The sequence below is a fragment of the Chelon labrosus genome (genome assembly GCF_963514085.1).
Source record: "Chelon labrosus genome assembly, chromosome: 1".
Taxonomy (NCBI): Eukaryota; Metazoa; Chordata; class Actinopteri; order Mugiliformes; family Mugilidae; genus Chelon; species Chelon labrosus.
Window position 1 is genome coordinate 32,387,864 of NC_140337.1, and position 22,165 is coordinate 32,410,028.

Below are 22,165 nucleotides of genomic sequence, written 5' to 3' on the forward strand. Positions count from 1 at the left end.
ATTGTCTCCATGTATATAACATTGACCTCGCTGAAGAAAGCGGATACAGAGACTGTAACTGAGTACATTATCCGGGCAGAGCAGATCATTACGGCACTCAAGGGTGCAGGTGAAGCACCGAGTGAGGGACTAATGATGGCTATGATTATGAGAGGACATCCAGAGAAGTACAAGCCGTTTACGCTGATGGTAACGCATGGTTTGGCGGACATGAAACTGGCGGAGTTCAAGGCAAAGTTGCGAAACTTTGAGGCGTCGGAGGATGCAGAGCTAGTAGCTGAGGGAGTGGGAGAAAGGGTGCTGAAAGCCCGCGCAGCACCGAAGAAAAAGAACGGCGGATCTTTGACCGCATGCAACTACGATGATATACTGAAACTGCAGGATGTAACTGTAGGCATGCACATTAAAGGTGCAAAGCGTAAGCCTGACAAAGAATGTCATGTGTGCATAGAAGGGAAGTTTACTCAGACGAGAAACAGAAATGCAACTGACAAGGTGAATACACCACTTGAGCTGGTGAATACTGATCTAGCTTGTCCAGTGACCAATGAGTCAATTGATGGTTACGAATATATGCAATCATTTACAGATGTGTGCACAGGAGCAGTTTTCACTTACTTTCTCAAAGCAAAGAGCGATGCCGTACAGGCTACTGAAAAGTTCCTGGCTGACGTAGCGCCTTATGGCACTGTGAAATGCATCCGGTCAGATAATGGGACCGAGTTTACTAACAGAGACTTTCAAGCACTACTGAGAGAGAACTAAATCAGACACGAGACGTCCTGTCCTTACTCGCAGAATGGGATAGCTGAGAGGGAAGGGCGCACTCTTTTTGAGATGGCTAGGTGTAAGCTTATTGACAGCAACTTACCTAAAAGCCTATGGCATTATGCCATTCAGGAAGCAGCCTACACCAGGAACCGATGCTTTAATAAGCACATTGGCACTACTCCGTACACAGCACTGATAGGGAAGAAGTGTGATCTAGCCAAGATGCACAAATTCGGGTCAGAGTGTTACGCGTACCAACAAGACAAGGGTAAACTAAATCCCAGGTGTGAGAAGGGGCTCTTCGTAGGGCACGACAAGGGCAGTCCTGCCTTTCTAGTTTACTACCCCAGCAAGGGAAAAGTGCAGAAGCACAGATTGGTTAAGTTTTTCACAAAGACCACATGTGAAAGCGAGACTCAGACTCAGGAGCTAGGATTTGACCCCACTGTAAATGGTGAGAAGACAGACGCATCACAGCCCAGTGCTACCGGCACAGACGTACAGACCGACAGTCCACAATCCCCAGGAGATGATGGCGAGGAGCACCACAGGGTGACGCCACAGGCCCCAAGCAGTGGGAGATACCCCACTAGAGAGCGTAAGCCCCCGAGTTATCTTGGTGATTATACTCAGAAAGATAGTGACGATGATGATAGTACGCTCACTAGTGTAGACTATTGCTACCGAGCAGTGTGTGGTGTGCCATTAACCTTTAAAGAGGCCATGGCATCACCACAGTCAGGTAAATGGAAGAGTGCTATGGACGAGGAGATCCAGTCACTAGAGGAAAACCAGACCTTTACCCTGACCAAATTGCCAGAGGGCAGAAAAACAGTGGGAGGTAGGTGGGTATACTCTATTAAGGAGCGTAGTGATGGACGCGAACAGTACAAGGCCAGATTTGTGGCGAAGGGATATAGCCAGAGAGCAGGGATAGATTATAGTGAGACATTCTCCCCCACGGCCAATCTGATCAGTGTACGTGTAGTCATGCAGAAAGCGGCCCAAGAGAACTTGGTACTACACCAAATGGATGTAAAGACGGCGTATCTGCATGCACCCATAGACCGCGACATCTACATGGATCAACCTGAAGGTTATGAAAAAGTGGGAGAAACCCTAGTGTGTAAACTAGAGAAGTCTATTTATGGTCTGAAGCAGTCGGGATGTAATTGGAATGAGATGCTACACAAATGTTTGATAAATGACAACTTCACACAGAACCCAGCGGACCATTGTGTCTACACAAAAAAGTCTAAGCAGGCAGGGAAGGTGATAATAGTCATTTGGGTGGATGATCTTATCATCGCAGCGAACAATATATGAAGTCTAGAGCAAGTGAAGGCAATGCTTTCTACCAGGTTTAAAATGAAGGACCTAGGCAGGTTGAAGCATTTTCTAGGCATAGACTTCAGCCAATCTGATGGTTGTGTAACAATGTCACAACAGAGATATGTTGAAAAGATTCAACCGTTTTGATATGCAGGAGAGCAGAACACGTGAGACACCGTGTGAACAAAAGATTGACTACTCTGATGATGCACCTAAGATGACTGATGTTAGGAAGTACTGTACAGAGAAGCTGTAGGTAGTCTCATCTACTTAGCTACTTGTACGAGACCTGACCTATGTTTTGTGGTGAGCAAGCTATCACAACATTTTGCAAACCCCACAGATGAAAATTGGATTACAGTGAAACATGTGCTGCGTTATCTAGGAGGTACTACAGACAAGCAGCTGACTTTTAGGAAGAGCAGCAACGGTTTAGGCCTCCAGGCATACAGTGACGCAGACTGGGGGGCAGACACTAGTGACAGACGGAGCACGTCTGGTTACTGTGTGAGCATGAGCAATGACAGCTCACTGGCATCTTGGAGAAGCAAAAAGCAACCCACAGTAGCGTTATCCACATGTGAAACAGAATACATGGCTTTAGCTCTGACAATACAGGAATGCATCTATTTGGAGCAATTACTGAAGGGCATCGATTCCTATGAATATGTGAAAACAGTCGTTTACGAGGATAACCAGGGCACTATTGCACTTGTTAGGAACCCTGTGTGCAGACAAAGGTGCAAACACGTGGACGTTAAATATCATTTCATTAGGTCAACCATTAAAGAAGGGAAGATGACACTTGTTTACTGTCCTACAGATAAGATGGTTGCAGATGCTATGACCAAGCCTGTCTCCAAGGTTAAGTTGATGAGATTTTCAGAACTCATGTTTGGTGTAAGTGTCTGATGTATTGTACATATGTTAAGTACATAGGTATGTACTGTAACTGTTTCGACCTGTCATTTATTTTTGAGTTTACTGTTTTGATTGTTAAAAAGCTGTACAGTATACAAGTCATTCATAAGTGGGAGTGTTGACATAATGTGTATGACTGAGATGTATTCTGTACATACTGGTTCCACTCCACAAGGGGGTGCTGTTGATTGTCTAGGGGCGAAGTGTGATTGGTGACGTCACATCACGTGTATGGATGGGTGTTCCCTTTTTCTCCGACCCCTCTCACCCTCTCTCTCAACTTGATGGCTCTTAAAAGAGCAGTGTTGTTTGCCTAAATAAATATGCCGCAAAGTCTGAAGAAGATTTTCGCCTCCTCTACTTTCCTGTGCTGCAACTGTCATCCTGCTGCGTGTTAATGTGTACATGCTAACACCCCACCACTAGTTTTCATGTCTCCTTCATCAGTTATCAACAGTCAAAGATTGTGGACTTACAGAGCAGACGCTGTAGAGACGTTTCCTTCATTGTCCTTCTCACTCGTCTGACCTTTTTTCATCTTTTCTCAGTGACACCAAGTAAAGCCCGCCCTCTTCCTCTGACTGGCTTCTTTCTTCTATTGGTTCAAACTCAGTCACAGATAAAGAACTTGAAGTAAATCTACGTTCAAACAAATCAGACTCCAAACACCACAGAGCCTTTATGTCTCCTAGAAAACTCTTCAACTAATGAAGGAATAAAAGGAGCTAAACATGAAAAGTCCATGATGGAATAATCTATCAAATGTATGTATGAGCATAGTTTGAACATGATTAGAGCTGGACTGAGATCTTCTCTTGATCTTTTCTCTAAGGTCACTTTACTGCTTCAGTCTTTGTGAACAATGAGGCCTCACTTGAGTGTTTTCAATCAACTAATGTGTCCAACAGTCTGACCTGACACCATCCCTGCAGTGTCTCCATGTGACCAGTAGAGGGAGATGTTTGCTTTCCAACATCATGTCCATCAGAGTGTCTCAGAGACATAAGCAGCCTTCTGAGGGGACACAGAGGTTACATCTGCAGGACCTGAGGACTGTCCAAGGTTGGACCCAGCAACCTGCTGCCACATATACTGAGAGACAGGACATCATGGAGGTGGAGCAGCAGCAGCAGCAGCAGAGATTGATCGATACCAATGTAATGAGATTGAACCGTCAGTTTCAGACACAGGCCCGGACAGACCCCTGAAAAGAAGAAATAAGTGCACTAAAGGGGAGAAATGTTGTCTTGGATGTTATACATCCAAATCCAGAAAGAAGTTCAATGAAGGGAGATATTCAGTTTATTGTATTGTAGTTTCTGAACACTCTGCCTGAAAAACAATCTGTTCTTATTTGTCCTCAAGTGATCATTTTGTGTTGTTTCTGAACAAAATCTTTTATTGTGATAATAAAGTATTTTCTATTTACTTATAAACTTTGCCCAAATTCTGTACTGGATTTTAACTGATTAATAATCCAAAATTCAAATCACAAAAACACTTAAAGGTCATGAAAATTCATTCAGATTTATATTGATTCAGACTGATAATGCATCCACCCTAATTATTAAAAAGTATCGATATCGGTATCGGCGATACTAGCCCTGTATTTACTTGGTATTGGATCGATACCAAATATAGCTGTATCGTACACCACTAGTTGAAATCAAAAGCCAGCAGCTCTTCAGTCTGGTTCTCAGACTGGTTTGTAGTAGAGTCAGGAGGGAGGTAATGATCAGAGATCACATGACTGCTGACTGATTGACATGAACCAGGAAACATCTTTTTAATGTTGGAGTTACTATTGCTACTTTAATCTGAAAAACTGCTTCAACTTCCAGTAAATCTACTCTGCTGCATTCCAGAAAGCTGGGATGTCAGATTTATGGAGTGAACTAGATTCGTTCGACCTCAAAGCATTCCAGAGGGGTATTGCACAAAACCAAGATAAGGGATTAAGCCGGGATATGTTGGTTATCCCGGCTTAATTTAGCCTCAAGTCGGTTGCATGAAAGCAGCTCAAACTTAACCCGGCCAAGTTACTATGGTGATTTATTCTCTGCAGCTAGCCTGCTCCAGACCAGGCTAACAGCCAGGCTAAGATTAATCCTGGTGATCCACCTGTACTTCCACCATCAATCCTGTGAGGAATTAATGTGTTTTACAGCATGTCCATGGTCTTTCTAAGTATGTTGCATCATTTTAATTATCCTGTATTAAAATATTACATATATATATATATATATATATATATATATAGTAATTTCCCATTTCATTTAAATCTGTTGGCTGTTTGTAATTTCAATAGTCTTTTTATATTGATTTAAGTGGTAGTATTATTACTCAGGCCAAGTGTTATATTGCTATGCTAATGAAGACTGCTTGTCAAATTGCTGTCAGAGGTTTCATAAATATGTGTTGTATTGCAGTAATTGATCTCAGGTGATGGACTAAGATATTTATGTAGGCTGCTGGGTCCAAAAATCCAGCACCAGACTGCGCGAAGCCATGCTCTCACTGTACCACAGATGGTCTGTGTTACATTGAGGTGGTTTGCAAGTGGGAGCTTCCTTTATTCTGTTGGGGATGCAGAAGAACCTCAATTAAGGAACCATTTGCCGCACAATAAGACGTGTTTGTCTGGCGCTGAAATCATTTAGCAACATATTCATCACCTTCCCTGGCCACAGAAGACCCCTCTACATCAAGGAGGAGTTTTACAAGATTGCAACCTCAATTTCAATGTACAACCATTAGTTTCTAATTTGATCAGTCACAGTTGGATACTCACTATTCTTTGTTACAGCGTTCCCTAACGTCATTGGTGCAGTGGATTGCACACATGTAAGGATTACATTAACAGGAAATCCTTTCACAGCATCAATGTTCAGGTAAGAGTGATTTGTGGTTATGGCCTACAGAAATTAATTCTGTGCATTTAATGACCTTAATACGTTACAACTTAACATTTCAGATGATCTGTGATGCTGACTGCCTTGTGAGCAATTTAGAGGCAAAGTGGCCTGGCTCAGTGCACGACTCCAGAGTCTTTCGGGCTAGTCCAATTTACGAGTGGCTTTCACGAGGTAAGCCACACATTTTTTTTTTATTTGTACTGTAAGCACCTTGGACATTGTGTGTGTAACTCTGCTGTGTTTTCTAAATGATACCTTGTATTGTCAGGTGAATTCTCTGGTGTGCTGCTGGGAGACTAAGGATATGCCTGCGAGTCATTCCTCTTGACTCCCCTTGCGGACCCCCAAACCCCACCACAGTAGGCCTACAACCATGCACACAATAAAACAAGGGCTCGAATCGAGATGACATTCGGCCTTCTGAAATCTCGGTTTCAGTGCCTGTACTACCTGAGGGTTCCCCCGGACACGGCCTGTGACGTTATGGCTGCATGTGTAGTACTGCATAACATTGCAGCCCCCCCGAGTGGCTGTTGATGTTGACTGGGAAAGTGCTCCCATCTTCCCAGACAACACTAATGGCAGACTCGTGAGGGAGCAATATATTGCAAGCTTTTTCACTTCATTTTTGGATTTAGCCTCTCTTTAGTTAATAAAAGATCTTAAATGTCACTTTTTGTTGTGTGCATTTTGCTTAGCATTGGTGGCTCTTTTCAATTCTACTTTACATTCATGAAAGAGGGAGGACACCACAATGTTTTCTAGTTTTTTAAAAAAACAAAAACAAATTATTGATTGATTTATTGATTTGATTGTGTTCCATGTGCAGTAGTGCTACAATATGTACCTTGTATGAAGCGGACAGCTTCTGTGGCAGGGACAGAGTCGGTTACTGTCCCTCCCTGATCCCCTCCATCACTGGCCTCCCTTTATTTAAAGTCACTTACCAGCCTGCAAAATGTTCTTATATTTAATTTTAACTTGCTGCCAGGTCCTTTTATGGCCAGACAAGTTTGTTCTTTATTAAAGATAAAATAGATAAAAACGTAACATGAGAAAAATAGATTAAACACACACATTGTGGATACTTGTTTGCACTTAATCATACTCTACATTTCCTGAGTAACTTGAAAAGTAACTCCTTTAGTCCTTTTTAACTGTAGCCTAATTATGACGGTTCCAATGGAGCACTGTTTATTAATTGTACAGTTTTGGACTACTTACGCATTAAGCCGGTCCGCTATTGTCTGCCAGGCTTTCTCGCGTTGTTTAATTATGGCAATAGTATTGCCTTTTTTCATATTGAATCTTTCACCTCTTCGTAAAACTGCATCAGGAGCTGTTGTTCCGCGGCTGTGAAACATGACGCGCGACTTTTATCCATGTTCTCATCAGTGATTCTGTGAGCGATCGCGAGGTCTGTTTAAGTATCCCGTGAATGCGCACTTATCCCAGCTATCTTCATCTGGTTTAACATAGCTGAGCCTTTTAATCCTGGCTCGGCAAACGTGCAACCAATTAAGCCGCGCTTGCTCAATTATCCTGGATTTCTTTATTCTAGTTTTGTACAATACCCCTCAGGAGAACGATAGTGATGGCGAGATGAAGCCTCATGAGGCATCGCACCACTTGAGCCAACTGGTTCGAGAAAGGGTTCATTTCTCGAAGCTTCATGTGCACATGAAACCACCTACTGGCCAGGTGTATAACCACATAATGTGTGATGCATTGATTTTTTGTGTCTGTAATTAGTGATGGGCAATCGAGGTTTTGTTGAAGCCTCGACACGTGATTAAAAAAAGGTTCATTACTCGAAGCTTCAGTGACTCCGTGCTCTATTTTTTGTATCTAGTGGACAATACAATGTAGTGCAATGGAGACGTGTCATACTGGTTCATGCTTGTGTGGGACTTGATTCGCCATGCACATTCCTATTCGACTACGTTACATGGATATGTGGTTTAAAGTTGATTATAAGAAAATTATATACATATAACAATAAAAAATAAAAAAGAACCAACGGGAATCGATCCCTTGCTTCAATAACGAAAGACCGGTGATTTCACAATGTGCCACTAAACCCGTTAATGGCGCTCGGTTGTCGTTGCACCATTTTCATTACGTCACTACTACACTCTATGGACCGTCGCTAATTTGCACTAATGTTTATGTTTCAGCGCTTACGTCAACTATTTTCTTTTGCTCTTGGAATCATGGTTTAGTAGTGTGACTATATATAGTCAGAAGTGCGTGTATAGTTTTGGGCTATAGTTTTATATTAGATATATGTCTATATCTTATCTGTATCTCTCTCTCTGTCTTATCTATATATACCGCTATTTAGGACTATCTATGTAACTGTCTATCTATCAGTACAGTGTTATCTAACTATGAAACTAATTTATCTATTTCTCTCTGAATCTCTAATTACGATCTATCTCCACAAAATACGCAACTAACTCCAACTACAGCAACGAACCAACCTACTCTGCAAAGAAACATTCAAATGAGCGCCATTAAATAGGGATAGGGTATCCGGGATATCCCTGAACACACGATCCGCCAAGTGATTCACATGACAAACCGAACCCCTCAGGTGATTCGTTTGCTGCTGAAGCGTCCGAAGCACTTGAGTGACGTCTGAAGCAGTTCAAGTGCTTCGAGTGACGTCTGAAGCAGTTCAAGTGCTTCGGACGTCACTCGAAGCACTTGAACTGCTTCGGACGTCACTCAGCTGCTTCGAACGAACCACGCCTCGGCACAGTGGTTCGGTACAATTGCTTCATGAGCTACGGCGCATGTGTCGGAGCCTCGGGTGTCAGAGGGCCATCACTATCTGTAATGGCTCTTGGGAATGACTATGAATTACAAAAAAATGTATGACCAAATAATTTCTCTAGCCTACTTAAATTATCACAGGTGTATGATATTTTTTGAATAAAACACACAATATATGTAACTTTTCCCAAAATGGTAGTATGATATGATATGGCAGGTTGTGTGTTTTTCCGTCACTTTAGGCAAATGGCATGGGCTTAAACAGGCAGAGGAAAGTAAAAGTGCTTGTGGAACTAGGAAGAGGGCACTCATTATGTCTCTTCCTAGCTGGCTCCATCCTCTTACCTATCTTTCTCTCCTCACTCTCCTAAATCTTCAAACTATATCTCTCTTTTTAAACTCTCCAAACTATCTCCAAATTATATAAACTCTATCCAAACTCCGCAACTTGACACTCTATCAAAAACCCCGAGGGGTTTATAGTGCTGTCAAACCTCGCGGCAAAATCCGAACCACTTTCTGAATCAGTCACGTGGTACAGCCGGGCAGCGAGGCTTCGGACGTCATTTTTTTGGCCCCTCCCCTAAATGAAGCAAGCCTCGATACGCGCTTCGCGGAAACCCCGCCTCCATTCTCGACACACGCTTCGAAGCCTCGGCACGTCTCGTAACAACACTAGAGAACGAAGTTGAACATAAACAACAGACATGGCCGATCGTGATAAGATAATATTTGTTTTGTTTCTGATTTTGACCTCCAGCAATCCTGTCTTCTCACTTAAGCTGCTCAAACAGAGGAGGGAAGACGGCTGAGGTAATAAAATAAATAAATAAAACTTCCTCTACTAACTTTATGCAGAGATTATAGCGACATATCCTCAAGCAAAAGTCATGTTGTGAAATATGATGATATCTAGTATGACCAAAAAAAACCAAACAGGTAAATGCATTTTAGAGTCTATAAATCATGCTTTTCAGCTGGGATAGGCTCCAGCAGACCTCTGCGATCCTTAACAGGAATAAGCGGGTATAGAAGATGAATGACAGAATGAAATCATGTTTTTACCATTCACGGTATGCAGCTCGCACGTGATTTACAAGAAACTCTGCAGCGGAGTCGGCGCATGCGCACTCTGTCCTTCCTGTCAGCTCCACCCTGCCTCAGACTGAGAGACTGAACCAACTCTGAACTCTCAGTCGGGACTCTGCAGCCTCACAGCTCCACACACACCAAGTGGAAACAGAAACTTGTGGATTTACTGATCTAACGTTCCTTCTCTGATATTCTCTGAAACTCCCGGCGGACTTTAACGGAAGCAGACAGAGAACATGTCTGCTGGAAGATCTGCGTCTCTCTGCTGGACTCTGCTGTCAGTCTGTCAGCTGGTTTCTTCCTGTGCAGGTCAGCTCAGCTCTACGTTATTCTCTCAGTCTTGTTCTTCATGCTTGGAGTTTTCGTCTGCTCTATGTCACTCACACATTCAGAGTCTTTATAAAGTTGATGAAGTGACAGGTCCATGTGGAGTTCTCCTGGTGCTTGTTTCTACAGACTGTGGTTGACTCCACCTGGTTTAGCTGAACATGAGCTGATACATATTAATACAGTCATCATTTAACTCAGCATTTACTTAACTGATGATTTGATCTGAATTAACCCTCCTGTTGTCTTTGGGTCAATTTGGCCCGATTTCAAAATGTAAACTGTCATAACTTTGGTTTTCTTCCATATCATTGCCTGAAAATTACATGGATAGTCCCCTACTATGCTCTTTGCAAGTCAATTTAATTATGACTATATTTGTTAAATTATGTGTGTTTTATCAAAATTTACAGTTGAAACCAGATGTTTACATACACTGTGTTAAAAGACACATAAACCTTTTTTCCTCACTGTCTGAAGTTAAATCAGACTAAACCTCTCCTGTTTTAGGTCAGTTAGGATTACCAAAATTATTTCTATTTGCTTAATGCCACAATAATGAGAGAGAGAATTTGTTACAGAATGTTTTATTACTTTCTTCAAAGTCAGAAGTTTACATACATTTCCTTAGTATTTGGTAGCATTGCCTTTAAACTGAATGACTTGGGTCAAACGCTTTGGGTATCCTTTCACAAGCTTCTCACAATATTCTGCTGAAATTCCATTGGTCCATTCCGCCTGACAAAACTTGTGTAACTAAGTCAGGGTTGTAGGCCATTTCGCTCGCACATGCTTTTTCAGATCTGCCCACAAACTTCTATGGGACTGAGATCAGGGGGGTATTCCAGAAAGCAGGTTTACTGGCTTAACTGGATATGTAAACCCAGAGTTAGCGGTAAACCTGGGATTTTGGTTCCAGAACGCTCAAATATGATCAGGCTATGTAAGTAACTATAGTAACATAGGCTCTGAACTTAACCTGGTAGGGGTAGGTTTTGTTCAGGTTATGTTCGGGTATTTAAGTGCACGTTCAGCCAGGCTGCTGTTTCCACACTTGTCACACAATGACGTTTCCTTTTGAGGAAGATCCAATTGACATTGAAGCACAAATCATTCGGGCTATTCACCGTGAGAGGGTATAAGACCACGACTTAATATCCTTTCTTTTCCTAATGAGTTTTTGCCAGAGCGCTACTGTTTTTCTGCGGAATCTTTAATATATTTAAACAACATTCTCCATCCCCACATTTCGAACGTTACGCATCGTGGATTCGCTCATCGTAACTGTTGCGCGTGCGGGCTCCACCACTCCACCTCCACCTACAACTGAGAAGTTCATAAATTGGTCATTTTCGAACTTGCAAGGCTACACAAATTAGACATAAGTGATTTAGGCGTAGGCCTATTAGGGTAAATACATTGCACTTGTTCATTTTGCTCCTCCTGGGAGGTTGAGGACTCCGATGACGTACCCCCTGAAATCCCCTCCATCATCGGACGCCCTCGATTGATACTGATCGCCAACTCCTCCACACTGGTGAGGGGGGACACCGCTGGCCCAGAACCGGTCTTCCTCTCCTCTGCTTTCTTCCTATTGGCTTTGAAATGAATGTAACTTGTTGTAATATGGCAATTCAAGAATATAATACTGGATAAGTGATGTCTAAGATGATGCACCCAGATATATCTTACCAACTTGGACAATGTTTTTATATTTTGTTTTGACCTGCGGCCACGTTCTCTTAAGGGCGGTCGGGTTACATCTAATTAAAAATAATAGGTACAATATATGACAAGGTAGTCTATAGTATAAGAAAGTCTCATACAAAGCAGTTAATATGTAGCCTAATATCTACTGAATTATTGTGCTTCTGACCAGTGCTTTAAGTGGAAAAAAATAAGTGCCAGTACTCCCCTTATACAACTGTTGCCAGGTAAATTAGGCGGTGGGCGGTCGGTTCCAGCAGATCATTAAGTGATATATTCAAATACTAAAACACGATGCTGATTTTTTAAAAGAAAATCGTTTTATTGAACTTTCAACTCTCCAGACAAATTATGTTGTTCACTTGCATGTGGCCCAAAAGAAGGTCTTCAGGGAGGCTGTTCTCAGGTAACATACAGGCTGATGAACAAGGTAACAAACTGGCACCTGGATAAGAGATGGAGAACAGACATGGAGAAAATTGGAGAAGCAATGCGGTTGACAAGTAAATTGATTAAATGACATACTCCTGTGTTTGTTTCCATCATAACAAATCAGTAGACAATGACTGTCTATTATTTTAGACCTAAATATATTACAACATAACATTGATATTATTGATGAATAAGATCTTCATATACTTACACAAATGCAAACAAATCCTGGAAAGGAGGTTGACGTACAAGGCAACAGGTACTGAACATACCCTGTGGACACACACATCAAAGACAGACATGGATAAGAGATGGAGAAAATTGGAGAAGCTATGCAGTTGACAAGTAAATCAATTAAATGGCATACTCCTGTGTTTCTATCATAACAATATATATAATTTTTTTCCAGACAACAAATGTTAAAAACTACTAAGCTTTTTTGAAGCAGAATTCATGGCAATGTTGCTGTTCTGGATGACATTATATTGTACAGATGTGTCAAAAGAAGTAGACTATGAGTATATAAGACAATTGTGATTATATTTCAACCTACTTAAAAAAGGCCCCAGCAGGTCTTGGGGTCATCTTTGCTCGAACGGCTTGGAGCTTCACATTCCCTCTCATCTGCGGTTCGTCTCCCCTTTGCCAGCCATGATCACATAACTTTGTGGACTGAACTGTTCTAATGGTGGCCCATTCCTTTCCGGCACACTCGATTCGCGAGACCTCCTCTCGCGAGGGGCAGGAGTGCGGTGTGACCAGTGCACACTGGGTAATGTAGTAAGTACCGTATTTTCCGGACTATAAGGCGCACCTGAATATAAGCCGCACCAGCTAAATTTTGGAGAAACTACAGATCGTGCCATATATAAGCCGCACCCGACTATAAACCGCTGGTGTTTTAATGTTTAATTACCGTAAGAGTTTCTTCTACCACAGAGGGGATTGTCGGGACAGAAATGACTGTTTGGAAACGCAAAGCGTCCCATTTATTTACATTTGAGAAACAAATCTTTCGATCAATCAAACAAAAAATCAATCGATCAAACTTTCACATCTTTGACATTACAAACAGCATTCGTGCAGTGCACAAATAATACAACGGTGCGCTCCTAGCGCACTTCCTGCAGTCATAGTACCGTAGTAGTGCAGTATAACAAAAAACAAAGCTTACAACGCTTGACGAGGCAATAACGTTAAATGGCTAAATTTAATTCGTTTGTAAAAGTGCTTGCCTGTAACACGGCAGCAAAAGTGCAGTAACCCGGCTGCTCAACTGAATCTTTTTCGAAAACAGCCAACACAGCAGTAAAGGTGCAGTAACACGGCCGTTTACTGTATCAAAATAACCAGCCTACTATATCAGAAAAGTCAGTTCTTAATCCTCGTGTCATCGTCTATGACATGATAGTGACCGCCGTTGTATAAGCCGCAGGGTCCAAAGCAAGTGACAAAAGTAGCGGTTTATAGTCCGGAATTTACGGTAAGTATAGGAGCATGAGTATCACGAATCGCAAAGCGAGAAATAGAACAGGACAGGGTACTAGAGCTCATGAGAAGTCCCGGTACGCCGTAAAAAGTCCCGGTACGCCAGAGGCTAAAATTGAGAAGTGCCGGTACTCCGTACCGGTGCGTACCGGCCCACTTAAAGCACTGCTTCTGACACATTAATGTGCTATAGCCTACTAAACTTACGCATTTACGCGGTCGGCAATTCTCTGCCAAACAAAATCTCGTTCCTTGGCAGACGCGCAAGTATTGCTTTTTTTCGTGATTATCCCTCTTTCCTCCTCGTACGCCTCGAGCAGAACTTGCTGCTCCGCTTCAGAAAAATAGGCTGCTCTGCGCTTTGCCATTTTTACTCATGGTTTCGACTCTCAATAGATGCTGCCTTTATAACTTCGCCGTGATCGCGCACAACTCTAGGTTAAACAATCCGGGGTTGATTGAACTGATTGCTAACCGGTGTTTTGGAACCGACAGCTCGGGTTTAGTCGCCTCAGGTTCAGACAACCCAGAGGTTAAGTTTTATCTCAGTGTTTGTTAAACCTGCTTTCTGGAATACCCCCCAGGGCTTTGTGATGGCCACTCCAAAACATTGAGCCTCATTCACCAATATTTTCTTAAGAATCTTCTTAGATTCTCTCTTAAGCTGTTCGTAAGAAGATTCTTAAGAAAACTCTACGTCGCATTCATCAACGTGTTCTTAAGCCGCAGAATTGTTCGCAGCTGTGTTCTTAGATTGATGAATGCCATTTCCTCGTAAATTGAGAGCGCTTGCCAGATGAGTCTAATTAACATAGGATTAGCATATGTAACCGCCCATCAGTGCCCATAAAAGGGACTGCAGGGCCGTGAGTTGACACAGATGTCGAACAGAGGAAACTACAATAAAAATGCCTAAAGCAAAACGTAAGTCAATTGGAGCGCAGCAGGCAAAGCGAAAAAAAAAACTTTAGTAATTCAGAGGTGGAGGTACTGCTGCAGGAAATAACCCCGTTTTACAGTATTGCTTACAGTACAGCAACAAAATATCCATGAAACACACAAGAGGAGGAAAAAGCCCAGATAAAAAAAAGGGGAGGGGGGGGGGGGGGGGGGGGGACTACTGTATCTAATCTTTGCGATCTTCAGGGTTAGGCCACATGTTTTCATCAACATCGCATCTGATATTATCCAAGGTGATGCACCCTGGATAAAACCGTTTGGTATGTCGGATCCACCCTTGGCAATCATCAACTGTCATGTCCCTGCAGCCAGCATCCATGGCTTCAAGGAGGGACATCTGGTCATGTGGCTGACGGTCATAAACCTTCCACCTCCATGCAGAAAGCAACTCCTCTATGGGGTTGAGGAACGGTGAATAGGGTGGAAGGAAGAGACGTACCAGTCTTGGGTGGTGAAGAAGTAAACTTTGAAGGGACATTGAAATTGACACGTCTGGGGCAATTCCAGCCATATGTTGATCTCTCCTGCCTCTGCTCCCCTGCTGATGAGAGTTTCCTGATCATACTACCTGAGTGTCACTCCTTTGTCCTTTTGTCCTTTTGTTCTGACCACGTCTGGGAGCCACCTCTGCCCCTCTGCTGAGTTTACCCTCCTGTGTAAAGTTGCCCTCGACTGACCAATATGCAACCACACCTGGGGACAGGGTATATCTTTGTTCTGTCCCTACATTCAGGGTCAGTCTCCGGTCTCAGACCCACTCTGTGTCGGTAGGCTCACCATGACCTGGAACTCCAATAAACTTGCACCACTTCAGCAAACTTGGAACTAGACTTGGATTGTTTTTTTTCTTCAACAGTGGACTTCAAACCATGTTGTTAGCGATTGAAAAAAAACTGTATTACAGTTTTTGTCCGTTGCTTGAACACGTTTTGCAAAACTCGGCTCAGTGTTTCAAAACTCTTCACACAGGCAAAAAAGACACAACACTGGGAAATAAACCATTCACATCTATGTCAAATTGAAACTCTGCTATCAAAACTTAACAATCCTTTGTCAAAATGTCACTCTGATGACAAAATGATACCCACTTACATCATATGAATACACTGTCAGATCAGCAGCAACACACTAGTCTGCTTTATATAAAACACTGCAGACTTTTGTTTTCACTGTTTTTATTCAGTTCCACAGACGGAAAGTTTTCACAACAACCAAAAAGTGAAATACTCAAAATCATTACATTACAGTAGTGTATTTTACAGTACAGTAAATTTAGTTAAAGCAAAAATAAAACAAAAATAAAACAAACAATACACTACGGTAAACACAGAAAAACACAATTCTGCACAAATGGGCTTTCGGATCCTGCCGTCTGTTTGCGTCCACCCCCATTTGGTCTTCTAGCCATTCTGTAGAAAAATGCAACCACAAATTGGTATTGTTTGTTTCTTTTTTAACAGTACTGAATATACTGTACTTTACTGTATTTATCATACACAGTACTGAAACATCTCAACACATGATCACGGAATGTTTCACAAAACTACCACTTTTGTTCGAAAAGGAGCATTAGCCACCCTGCAATACAGTACATGTGATACGGTAACGTGATATTGTACAGTACTGTAAATACTCTAGATACAGTCTGAGTAGAGTAGAGAGTTGAAGACATACCTGTTTTCCAGTCAGAATGTCCTCATTATGGATGAAACTGTGAAACGACTTAGATTAGGGGGGACTCTCTGCCCAGCTTCCCTCACAGTCAGGCCATGGTTTATGACATGGTACACCAAAGTTGCTCTTATGTCATCCAAAATAATGGTCCTTGCGTGGCCTCTTCGACCACGTCCTCCTCTCTGTCTCTGTCTTCCTTTTCCTCTGCCTCTAGCTCTCCCTGCCTCCATGCTTGCAAAGTTGAGGTCTTTTTGTATCTGGCTGATTGGTGTTCAGTTTTCTAAGTATTTTCTGGTGTGTCTAAGTGCTTTCAATAAATCAATGTGTGTTGTATTTTGAATAGATGTGTTTTCCCAAATGTACCCTGAGATTTCATTTTTGAGCTCATTGTCTTATGTAGGAAATAGTGTGTAGTGTGCAGCAGCAAGTGTCTTGCAGAAAGGGGCAAGTGTGTTACAGAATTTCAACTAAAGTGCAAAGCAGCGCTTTTGTTTAAGGTATGGTTACACTTTGTTTAAGGTATAGTAACAACAACTTCAAGTTATGTTACTTTGGTATAAGCAAGTGTCTATAGTGTTAAAGCAACTGGCAAAAACTGTATCAGCTGAGATATGTTGTTTTTGAACTGATATCATTGCAGAAGAAGAGGTTTTTATACTCTATCTAAGGTTTGGAATATTGTTTTTGCTATTGTTGGATGTTGTCTGTTAACATTCATAAATAATACAAAAACAATCCATAATTTTGTTGGGAGGTACAGCTGGTCTGTTAAGAAAATGTAAGCATTGTGAAAATGTGTTCATTGACTGCATATTGTGTGAAAACAACATGAAATGTGTGAATGGTATGGCCACAAAAGTCCGATGCTGTGCTAATTGTGTTTAGAGTTTTGAAAATGTGACAACTGATTGGACAAACGCTTGTTAGCGACTGAAAAAAACTGTAACATCAAAATACTACTATTTCAAAAGGCAATTCACACATTACATTTCAAACGAGTGTCTATTCATTTCCTTACAATGATCTAACTATCAATTGATACAACTGCTCAAAATGATAAGTAACTGTTGCATTACTCTAAATGCATAGTTGTATGGAAACAGACAAACAATCTTCCATGTCCAATCATGAAAGCTTCAAGATACTTTACGTAACGAGATTCATTGTCACCAATTAGCGTGGAGCATGAACCAATTAGACTACAATATCTATGGATGACGCCTGCAATGACATCACAGCAGACCACTGTCAGGCCTGGATTCGCCATGCCCGAAGGTTTTTTCCAAGATGTTTGGCTAATGAAAACATCCATTGTGATGTAAATGAGAACCTGTGGCCAAATCCACAACACAGAGTTGATGACAATGTAGAAGTACAGTAATCACTCCTGTTTTGTTACTTACATGTACAGTACAAACAAGCAAGTTGAGGAACACTGCATTTGATGTTTTACAGTACTGTCTTTTATTTTCTACTGTATTTCATAGCTAATTACAGTATTTTTGCTTTGATTCAAATACTGTAAACCTATGCTGTGATTGTACTGTCTTGAATTTCCCCTTGGGGATCACTAAAGTGGTCTGCAGGCGTCATCCATGGATATTGTAGTCTAATTGGTTCATGCTCCACGCTAATTGGTGACAATGAATCTCGTTACGTAAAGTATCTTGAAGCTTTCATGATTGGACATGGAAGATTGTTTGTCTGTTTCCATACAACTATGCATTTAGAGTAATGCAACAGTTACTTATCATTTTATATCAATTGATAGTTAGATCATTGTGAAGAAATGAATAGACACTCATTTGAAATGTAATGTGTGAATTGCCTTTTGAAATAGTAGTACTTTGATGTTACAGTAAGAGTAATGCAGCAGTTACTTATCATTTTGAGCAGTTGTATCAATTGATAGTTAGATCATTGTAAGGACATGAATAGACACTCATTTGAAATGTAATGTGTGAATTGCCTTTTTAAATAGTAGTATTCTGATGTTAAGTTGTATCATATTGAACAGGTGATTTTTTTTGAATGAACAAATGATCTAAGTTTTATGTGTATTGTATCCAAGCAATTGAGAAAATGGTTAGAGTTTTGAAAAATGTGCATTTTGATCATTGGTTGTGAGTTTTGTGTCTAGAGTTGTGAAAAATGACATCAAGGTTCTGAAAATAGTGGCAAAGTGATTGTAAAAAACTGTAAACCAATGTGTGCTGTATTTTGAATAGATGTGTTTTCCTAATGGTACCTTGAGATTTCATTTTTGAACTAATTGTCTTATGTAGGAAATAGTGTCTAGTGTACAGCAGCAAGTGTCTTGCAGAAAGGGGCAAGTGTGTTACAGAATTTCAACTAAAGTGCAAAGCAGCGCTTTTGTTTAAGGTATGGTTACATTTTGTTTAAGGTATAGTAACAACAACTTCAAGTTATGTTACTTTGATTTAAGCATGTGTCTATAGTGTTAAAGCAACTGGCAAAAACTGTAATTTCACTCTGAGAGAGCATGATGAAGAAGACGTATTCTCTTGTCTCCTATTGCCCCAAAGAGAGAAAAAAAATTGCTTCTCATGAGCACTCTGCATTGGGACACTGCTTTTAGTAGCTCCATGGAGGACGAAAAGCCCCAGATCATCCCTGATTGTAACAAGAACAAGGGGGGAGTCAACAGCCTCGACAAGGTATTGCACTTTTATCATGTAATATTTATCAATATTCATTCAATGCATTGCATTCTTGTGTGAAATAAGAATTCATTTTTGAATGACTTCTTGTTTATGACTTTTGTTGCAGGTCACCAGTGTATACAGCTGTAAATGGATTACTGACCCATGTCAGGAGACAACAGGCTGTTTTTATGTGACGGGCAGCACTGTTTTTCTGTGTTTATTATTTTATAAAGAAGGTCAAAAAAATAGTTTTTTTAAAATAAATGCTGCAGTTTGCAAATTGTATTTGTTTGCTCTCTTATTTATGAAATTGCATCAGTCAGTTTTGACGTTGGGGTATCCTGGTTAATGCTTTACATATACCAATCAGTGGGTTATCCAAATAACTAATAATTACATGTAAATTAGATTTATTTTCATAAATACAGGTGTAAAAGAAGTTTAAAATTTGTGGTAATGACTTGTAATGAAGTTGGCCAAAAATATGTAACACAGAATGGTGTGATCATTTTACACATTATGCATTATAACCACTTAAAACAGCCCGGCTCAAACTGAATAGTCAGGTGTGACAATTTGCTGCCATTAAAAAAACAAAACAAAAAGGTTCCAAAACAATATCCTGACTGAACATTGACATATACCAGTCTGTGATAATGGATCAACACATATGCCTCTGATCATAAGCATAGTGAAAATAATTCAGAATTTCTGCTTCTTTTTTTTCACTCAAAAACAAGTTGTACTTTTTTTGTAAATTAGGTGAATCATTCCATAAATTACAAAAATAAATATAAAATGTATGTTAATGTGTTGGAAACAAGTTCAATAAAAGAGTGAAACAAAGAAAAATTAAAAAACTGTATACAACATGTTTTAACAGCCCTGATCAAATTGACCCGGGAGGACAAAAGTTGCGCAGTAAACGCGAAGACAACAAGAAGTACTTTGATTTAAAGCTATTTCATTCATTTAATCATCAACAGATGAACATTGTGTCTAAATCTACATTGATCATGATTTGTCCATATTCTCTGCTCCTAGTGTCTCATTAGTGTGGAACACATTTACAATATACAGTCAGTCTCCAGAACTGAAATAACAAACTGATGAAGGCTGACAAACCACAATCATACAGTCTTTGGTGTCCTCTGCTGTCCTCTGGTGTCCTCTGGTCCTGTCCTGCAGAGACCAGTGTCCTCTCTTTGGTAGCTCCTCCCACTGACTGACTGCTGCATGTTGACCTTTAACCTCTCTGCTCTGTCTTGTTTCCTTCAGAAAAGAGAGCCATCAGAGCTGAACCTGGACAGACTGTCTCTCTACCATGTAAAGCGCTGAACAATGAACCTGTCACAGCTGTAGAGTGGATCAGAACTGACCTGAAGGAAGAAGAATATGTTCTTTTATATCGTGATGATAAGTTTATTACTGTCAACCAGCATCCATCTTATAAGAACCGAGTGGATCTACAGGACAGACAGATGACGGATGGAGACGTGTCTCTGATTCTGAACAATGTGAAGACTGGTGACAGAGGAATATACGACTGTAGTGTCATCCAGAATAAAACAAACCAGAAGAGGAGCACCATCAGACTGGAAGTAGTTCCACCAGGTGAGTGAGCAGAGTTGACTTTGTGTCTTTGTCTCTGATCAGAGTTGAAGCTGCTTCCTGGTTGTTGATGTGAGAGAGAAAGATCTCAGATCAGATGTTTGACTTTTAGAAAGATGTTGTTGATGAGACTTTCTAGAAAACAGCTGGTCTGAGTGATGTGATCAGAGTGCAGTAGATAATGTCTGACAGCAGTTTGTTCTTCACTCATCAGCTACCTCACACCTCACACCTGATTCTGTTGCTTCTCTGATCTTTAAAAACATAAAGAACATGAATCCTGATCCATAGCAGCCTCCTCCAGAACAATCAGCTGATCCTCAGCAGCTTTAAATGTCTCAGATCAGTTTCCAGCAGAACTCTGAGTGTCCTGCTGCTGTTTCTTGAGGACAGACAGGAGTTAACAATGCTGGACATCCAGCAGACATGAGCAACCCACTGTAGCAGCTGACCTCCAACACTCAGCAAACAGCAGGACTGTATCCACAGAGGAAGGACTCAGTGGAAGCTCTTCATTTATTCCTCTGCTCATCATTTTATGACCTAACAGCTCAAACACTGTAAAACACCTCTATTAGAAACATGACTGAATATTCTGTTAACTAGTAAAATGTGTCCTGAAGAAGAAGAGAACCATTAGGACTCTGATGAAGGCCTTCAGATGCTAAGTCTTCTTCAAACCACTGAGCTGTCTAACCCAGGAGTGACCTGGATGATGTGCTTTAGCTTCATCAGTCTGTACTCTGTCTGATATTTAGTGTTCAACAGGGAGTCTGCAGACTGTTTCTTCAGCTTCTTCTATGTTTAATGTTCATAATATTCAGTAATCATCCTGCTTTGCTGTGGTTTTCTTGTTGACAGCAACAACAGATGTGGATGAAATGTTGCTTCATTCAGACTCATTGTTGGGACCATGGAGTCATTCATTGTGTTGTGTTAACACTTGGAACAGTAACAGTGATTATTATTGTTAATAACCATGTTATTGTCATAAAGCACAACAACATGTTGAGGCTTCAGTTTTAATGTTTGCTGCATTGATCTGTGTTTGACCTGAGGATGGACCAGACATGAGATGAGCTGCTGACATGAACCTTCTCTGTCTCTGTGTCCTCATAGTTTCCCAACTTAGCTCAGTGGAAGGGTATGAGGGGGACCAGTCTGTCCTGCTGCCCTGTGAGTTTCAAACTTTAGACCTGGACTGCCCCACAGTGGAGTGGATCCGCTATGACCTCAATCCTTCAACGGTCCACAAGCATCAGACAGAAGGTGATGACCTGAAAAAACAAAACCAGCTTTACAGCGAGCGAACATCCATGAAGACTGTCGCTCTGACAACTGGAGATTTCAGCCTGAATCTGAGGAACCTCCAACTGTCTGACAGTGGAACCTACACCTGCTCCATCACAGACTTTAGGATTGGATACCAGAGACTGAGAGATGTACATCTGCAGGTCAAAGGTCAGCAACAAACCAGCTGCTGTAGATACA

The 22,165-nt window shown here is 41.2% G+C and overlaps 1 protein-coding gene across 2 annotated transcripts in view; it reads left to right on the forward strand.

The window, feature by feature from the left end:
- Positions 1–9,855: 9,855 nt before the first annotated feature.
- Positions 9,856–22,165, forward strand: part of LOC311487329 (coxsackievirus and adenovirus receptor-like) — a 94,315-nt gene continuing 82,005 nt past the window's right edge. For both annotated transcript variants that reach the window (XR_014699033.1, XM_084543571.1), the window contains exons 1-3: positions 9,856–10,118; positions 20,342–20,677; positions 21,794–22,135. Coding sequence is in view for 1 of the 2 variants with exons in the window: in XM_084543571.1 (XP_084399697.1) it covers positions 10,046–10,118; positions 20,342–20,677; positions 21,794–22,135 (751 nt within the window). In the remaining variant the exon portion in view is untranslated. The remainder of the gene's footprint in view (positions 10,119–20,341; positions 20,678–21,793; positions 22,136–22,165) is intronic.